The 7,190-nt window shown below is 39.4% G+C and overlaps 1 protein-coding gene across 1 annotated transcript; it reads left to right on the forward strand.

Moving 5' to 3' along the window:
* Positions 1-3,866: 3,866 nt before the first annotated feature.
* Positions 3,867-6,554, forward strand: LOC115966624. The gene is made up of 4 exons (XM_031085825.1): positions 3,867-4,653; positions 5,085-5,463; positions 5,526-5,961; positions 6,339-6,554. Exons 1-4 carry the CDS (start codon positions 3,867-3,869, stop codon positions 6,552-6,554), a joined length of 1,818 nt encoding a protein of 605 aa, XP_030941685.1.
* The last annotated feature ends 636 nt before the right edge of the window (positions 6,555-7,190 follow it).

A 7,190-nucleotide genomic window follows, 5' to 3' on the forward strand; every position in this document is an offset into this window, starting at 1 on the left:
CTGGCTCTGTAATGTGCAAAGTTAAAGTAGAAAAAGCATGGTGAACCCACAGATAGATAGAGCTTCTCAAATGTGTTGGCCCGGTGGGGAGTCCAGTCTTTGATGATGTTGCCGGCGACATCCACGAGCCACGATGACCCTCTCTCTCTCTCTTTAATTTCTCCATAATTTCCTCTCTCTCTTTTATATTCTGGGTCTGTTTAATATTGAATCAATGCTATTTTTTCAATTTTTATGTGCAAATAAAGTTAGGGTTTTTAAAAAACCCATGTGCTTGGTTGTTTATATTTTGAGTTTGTTTATTTTTTCAATTTCCTCTCTTTTTTATATTGTTTATATTTTTTTCTTTGTTTGCTTTCTTAGAAAATAAATGATAAGAGCATTAGCATTGGAGAATGCTAATGCTATATCTAAGGGAAATTTGACATTTGCAGCCTTAAAATCATCTACATCAGAGAATTGTAAAGGCAAGTATTGCAAATTTTTTTGCAATACTACTACAGTGCAATTCTAAAGATAGAATTACACTGTAGCAGTATTGTAAAAAAATATATATATTTTATCTCTGACTCTCTCTTCTCTGTCTCTCATCTCTCTCATTTTTTTTGTTCTCTTCTCTCTCTTCCTTCTTTGTTTCTCCATCTGCTCTCTCGTCTCTGAAGCTTCATCGCCATCCCCTAGGTTTTGGATTTTGGAGGTTGGATCAGCGTGGATCGCGAGCTGGATTTGGATCAGTGGGCTGGGATCGGTTAATGGTGGGTTTGAAACGGTGGATTTGTTGATCGGTGGGTGGATCGGTTGGGTTGATCATCGGTAGCTCCGATGGTGGCTTCGGTGATGATTTTTTTTGAATGGGTTTGCTCCGGTTGCTTCGATGATGATGTTTTTTGAATGGGTTTGCTTCGATGATATTTTTTTTGAATGGGTTTGCTCCGGTGGCTCTGGTGATGATTTTTTTTTAATGGGTTTGCTTTGGTGATGATTTTTTTTGAATGGGTTTGAATGGGCTTGTTTCGGTGATGATTTTTTTGATTGGTGGCCTGAGTTTCAAATCGGCGGTGTGGGTTTCAGATCGGTGGCTTGGGTTTGCTGATCGGTGGCTTGGGTGATGGGTGTGGTGGCCGTTGTTGGCTCCAACTGGTTTGATGGTTTGTGTGTGTGGCTCTGTTGATGGTTTGTGTTTGTGTGTGTGGGTGTGGTGATGGGTTTGGATAGGTTGATCGGTGTGTCATGGGTGTGTGTGTGTTGTGTGTTGAACCGGTGCTAGAGGTTGAGAGAGAGAGAGAGAGAGAGGAATAAAAATGGTTGTTGGAAAGAGGAAAATAAGACTGAAAAACGGTTGGAAATAAATAATAAAGAAATGTTAAAAAATTTTTTTAATAAAAATAAAGTTTTTATGTAAAATGGTAAAATGGTATAATGATAAAGTGGTGTTTTAGAATAGTAAAATAGAGTAGCATTGGAATTTTCCAATACTTAGGCTCTAAGGAAACCGAAAAAACCCACCAAAATCGAAATCCAACCAAAATCGATTTGATTCCAATTATTTCGGTCAGTTTCGGTTGAGAATTTTACAAATCGAAAATTTCAGTTTCAGTTGGTCAACACTTAGAAAACTGACCGAAACTGAATCAACACACCCTTAAATGTGTGCCTTTAGACACACATTAAATCATCCATTTTTAGAAACATTTTTTCAAAATTTAAAAAAATTGTCAATACTTTTTCAATTTTTAAAAAAATTAACAAAATCCTTAAAAAAATAATAATAATAAACGTAGAGAAAGTCGGTCAATGCAGAGAAAAAAAAAAACGACTTGATTGCTTTTCGTCAAGTTCCCCTTCCATCATGATCAGGTTACGTAATTGTGTATGCTTTGTCACATCATTCAGGCTTTAAGTTGTACAGTCGGCACCGAAAAATTGTCAAATACTGTTAAATTCGTAATAGCCAAATAGTACCATTTTTCATTAACGTTATTTTGGTCGGGGTAAAAATGAAAATATATTATCAACAGTAGCAGATTTTGGAGATAGTGACCAAAGAAATGGCAAAGACGGTGAGTGCTGCCAAACTTTCCCTCTTCTACTTTATCTTCTGCAACAGGCGACATTAATTTAAAACTGTGGAGTGTGGACTTTGAAGAAGTGTGGGTCTCATATTGTTATTGAGGAATTCTGATTGTAATGCTTTTTGCTCTCTCTGTTGTCTTTCAATTTCAGTGGAATGAAATTCAATTGTTTCCTATCAAAAAAAAAAGAAGTGGGTCTCTATTTTTTTTTTTTGACAAAAGGTGTGGGTCTCTATAGAGTAATGTAATGTGTCGTAAATAATGTCTATAAATATAAAAATTGGTCACCCCTCACTCTCACCCACCATTTAAACTTACTAAAACAAGTTAAACAACATGTGTACCTGATCGACCGTGACAGTGCTAGCACATTTTTTCAGTGGCTAAAATTATTTTCCATCATCAATTTTGCAATAAATTTAACGAAATGAAAATTTATTACTTAGGTCTAGTATACACTATATACACGGCTTAAAATGATTTTTTTTTTTTTTTGAGAAAGCTTAAAATGAAGTTTTTTTTTTTTTTTTTTGAGAATCAGCTTAAAATGAAGTTATGAATAAAAAAAACCAATCAGTGTATTATATGTTTAACGTTTGGAACAACTGATGTTTGCGCAATTAATCTTCTTCGTAACATTTAATTTCAAAATTCCTCAAATAGTACCAGACTTGGTACATTTTAAAATGTCCTCAAAAATAAATTGATGAAAAATAATTGGATTTACCATATGAAATTCCTAAACTTCTAAAATTAGCCAAATAGTACCGACAAAGGTATGGATTTTTTATTTTATTTTTTAAATGATAGGATCACTTGCAATATCTTCATAACAGTAAAATTTGATTTCTCTAGTTTCCATTACATTTTTTTTTTTTTTCGATCTCACAGATATCTTTACAATATATAACCAAAATAAATTAGCCATGAGAACATTGCAAAAACTTTGGTTGTGGTAGTGATTAAATAACGTCGTTTACGGTCTCAAAAGAAGTCTACATGAAAAGAAAGAATGGAACTCTCTCTCTCTCTCTCTCTCTCTCTCTCTCTCTCCATGTTGGCTTCCATGAAGGCCATAGCTCTGGTCCTGCGTCACCAAACCACGATGAGGGATTGTGGAACCCGAATGCTTCATTTAGAGATAAGTTGGTGGGAGAAATTCCAAGGGTGTTCTCACAAGCCTATTGCTTTGAGGATGGTATAGATGATGATGCTAAGTCAAATGGGGAGGTGGAAACGCTTCGACAAGGGCTATTATCGGTAAAACTCTCTAGGGAGTTTAAACGAAAAATCCGTAAGTGTGATGTCCCAATTTGATTGATTGTGTGATGTGTGTGGGTGTGTGATAAGTCCCACATCGGGTATTTACTAGGTTGAACTGGGCTTTATTAACAACTATAAGGAGCCTCAATTGTGACTAGTCCTTTTGAGGTATAGCGCAGATGTGGTTAGCGCTTTTCCTTGGGTTGTTACATATGGTATCAGAGCCGGCCCGGTAATCCCGTGTGGGCTCAGAGACACTACCCCACAAAGTGAGCCCTAATGAGAACGTTAGGGATTTAAGTGGGGGAGATTATGATGCCTCAATTTGATTAATTGTGTGCTGTGTGTGGGTGTGTGATGAGTCCCACATCGGGTATTTACTGGGAAGATCTAGGCTTTATTAACAACTACAAGAAGTCTCAATTGTGACTAATCCTTTTGAGGTATAGTGCAAATGTGGCTAGCGCTTTTCTTTGGGTCGTTATAGTAAGCCATGGGCAAGAGCTTTTATCGTGAAAGTTTATGGACGGAATGTGGGGCTTAACTTCATTCAAGCAAAACTCCTTGCTTTATGGACCTGCAGGTAGATTAGACTGTGTGGATTTGGGTCATGGACTCTTCCTCACAAGGCTTTCTTTAGGAGAAGACTATGAGAATGTTTTAAGAAAAGGCCTGTGGTTCATCAGAGACCATTTTCTTTCTATTAGACCATGGGAACCAGATTTTAAGCCTGCTCTAGCAAGTGTATCATCCATTGTGGTATGGGTTAGACTAAACAAGCTCCCCATTGAGTACTACAATGCAGAGGCGCTGCAACTTATTGGAAAAGCTATCGGTAATGTTCTTAGAGTCGACACTTTCACGGCGTTTGAAACTAAAGGGAGGTTTACAAGGGTTTGTATGCAAGTGGATGTGGAGAAGCCTTTGACTACTACGATTATGGTAGGGAGACTTGAACAGCAGATATGTTACGAGGGAATTCATAAAATGTGTTTTGGGTATGGACAAATAGGGCATAGGAAGGAGCAGTGCCCACACATTATCTGGCAAGAACCGACGGCTTCAAAGATTAGGGGGAAGGAAGGTGGTGAGACGATATCAAGCTCACATGTTCCTTGTGCTATTGACATACCAAGGAGCAGGGAGGGGACCAGTGATGTAGTGGCTAGTTCAGAGCAGTACTTAGAACAAGTCGACGTGCATGATGGTGCGTACGGGCCATGGATCGTGGTGGCTCGTAGAAAGGATGGGACAAAACCTTTGAAGAGTGGTGGGACCTCACTTAGACAGAGAAGCGGGTTTAGCTTCAAGGATTATGGTAATATGGAGAAGGAGAGCTTGGAACGGGCTGTTATGTGTCATGGGCCTTCAAGGGAAGTGAAGAGGAAGCTGTCTCCTCTGAAATTATTAAATAAGGCCCAAATAGTTTTGGTGGTTTAAAGCATAAGAAGTGAAGGATCGAAGCAGACCCAATCTAGCCTAAACTTGATGTTAAAAAGTGGTGATGCATTTAACACCTCAACTCGGCCTAAGTCTGTTCACAAATCATGGAGACTTTCGTCGATGAAGGGTAAGAAAGAGGCAAAATGCAATGGGTTTTCCTATGGAAAGCATATCAATGTTGGGTTCAAGACTTAACTTGCGCAATGTTCATTTAGCCTAAGGTGATTGATGAGCCGGTGGGGAGTGACGGATAGTGTAGCAAAACGGAGGCAAGTTTGAGAGATGCTGATGGCTTTCAATTCACAGCCTCTACGGGTTCAACAGTGGGCAATCAAGGTCGATTTTTAGGCAAGTCCGATCTGATCCATGAGGTGGTTCAAGTGGGCAATCAAGACCAAGATTCAAGTAAGTCTGATCCGAACTTTGAGGTGGGTCAGCTCCAAATGCAAGAAAGCACCAAGAGGTATACTGCCATGAACAGAGATAAGGGTGAAGAAAGAGAGGCTGCCATTCTCGGATCCGGCTTAGGAAGCCCCTGTACTATGCAATGTGAAGCTATCGAAGGAGATGGAGATGGGGGTTTTGTAGCATATGGGTACTCTATTTCTAGGGGAAGACCAGATAAGGGAGGTGTTGAGGTGGATAGGATGGAGCTTGAAGGAGGAGGCAGAATTAAGGAGCCTCAGTGCTGATTGTCCCATCCCTTCACACAAGTTTCATGACGAATATTATTATATGGAATTGCAGAGGTGCTTTGAAGCCCTCCTTTAAGAAGCGTATCAGTGAATTGGTGCAAAATCACAATCCAGCTATTTTGGTGGTTATGGAAACTCGTGCTAGGGGAGATAGAGCTAGAGAGATCACAAACTTGTTGCAGTTTGATGGAGCAATCCATACCGACACCATTGTTTGTGTAGGAGGTCTTTGGGTCTTATGGAATGCTGACATGGTTGATATAACCTTGCTCTCAAGTACTGAGCAGGAAATTCATGCGGAGGTGAAGATACGTTTCACAAACATTAACTGGTTACTTTCTACTGTGTATGCTAATCCTAGGAATGCCAAAAGGCAAGCTTTGTGGAGAAATTTGATGAGTGTTGCTAAATTACACAATATGCCCTGGGTTATAGCTGGTGACTTTAATGAACCCCTCCTTAGCGAGGATAAATTTAGGGGTAGGTTGGTGAGTGTTAATAGGTCTTTATTGTTCAAGGAGTGTTTGGATAAATGTAATATGTTGGATATTGGGTTCACGAGACCACGTTTCACTTGGACTAACAGAAGGGAGGTTCAAGCCTTGATCCAGGAGAGAATTGATAGATATTTTGTGAACCTGAGTTGGTGTGTGATGTACCCTGATGCTAAAATAACACATTTGACTTGATGCCACTCGGACCACTGTCCAATGCTACTGGAGGTGCAGCTGAAAACCTAAAATGGGAGGAGTAGGCCTTTTCATTTTCAAACGGGATGATTGTTGGATCCTTCCTTTTTTTTATAGTGCATCAGGCATGGGAAAGTAATAATAGGCTAGTTGATGCTATTAATTGGTTTACGCAGAAAGCTAAGAAGTGGAATAAAAACCAATTTGGGAATATTCTCACTAGAAAGAAGAATTTGATGTCGAGATTGAATGGTATTCAAAGAGCTCTAGCTTTAAGACCTTCAGAATTTCTTGTGAAATTGGAAGATGAGTTACTTAGGGAGCTGGACCTTGTGCTTAGACGGGAGGAGGAGTTGTGGGCTTTGAAATCAAGGGTGAATTGGATGATATAGGGTGACTGTAATACAACTTTTTATCATGTTTCAACCTTGGTTAGACAGAAGAGGAATCAAATCATGGCTATCAAAAATGCAGTGGGGGATTGGATTCATGAGGAGGGGGAGATAAAAGAGTTCATTAGGTGTGGCTTTGACCTTCTTGTCGTCTCTCTCTTGTGTGCCTAGGATGGACCCCGCTGTTTCTCAATGGCAGCCTAGGCTCTTGGATTTGGAGAAGGAGAGTATTAGTGGGGGCGCTTTGGAAGAAGAGATAAAGGCAGTCCTTTGGTCTTTGAAACCTTTCAAAGCCCCAGGACCGGATGGGCTTCATGTAGGGTTCTTCCAAAGTTTTTGGTTTACTGTGGGAAATTCCATGATTGAAGAGGTTCAAAGGATTTTTGTAGATGGAAGAGTGCCAAAGGCTTTGAATAGTACCCACATTGCTTTGATTCCAAAAATTCAAGGTCTAGAAACTTTAGGTAACTATAGACCAATTAGTTTGTGTAATACGATGTATAAGGTGGTTACTAAGATTATTGTCGGAAGGTTGCGGCCTTACTTGGACAAACTCATCTCTCCTATGCAAATGGCTTTTGTGCCGGGTCATAAAGGGATTGATAATGTTATTATTGCTCAGGAGATCATTCATTC

The sequence above is a fragment of the Quercus lobata genome, chromosome 2 (genome assembly GCF_001633185.2).
Source record: "Quercus lobata isolate SW786 chromosome 2, ValleyOak3.0 Primary Assembly, whole genome shotgun sequence".
Classification (NCBI taxonomy): Eukaryota; Viridiplantae; Streptophyta; class Magnoliopsida; order Fagales; family Fagaceae; genus Quercus; species Quercus lobata.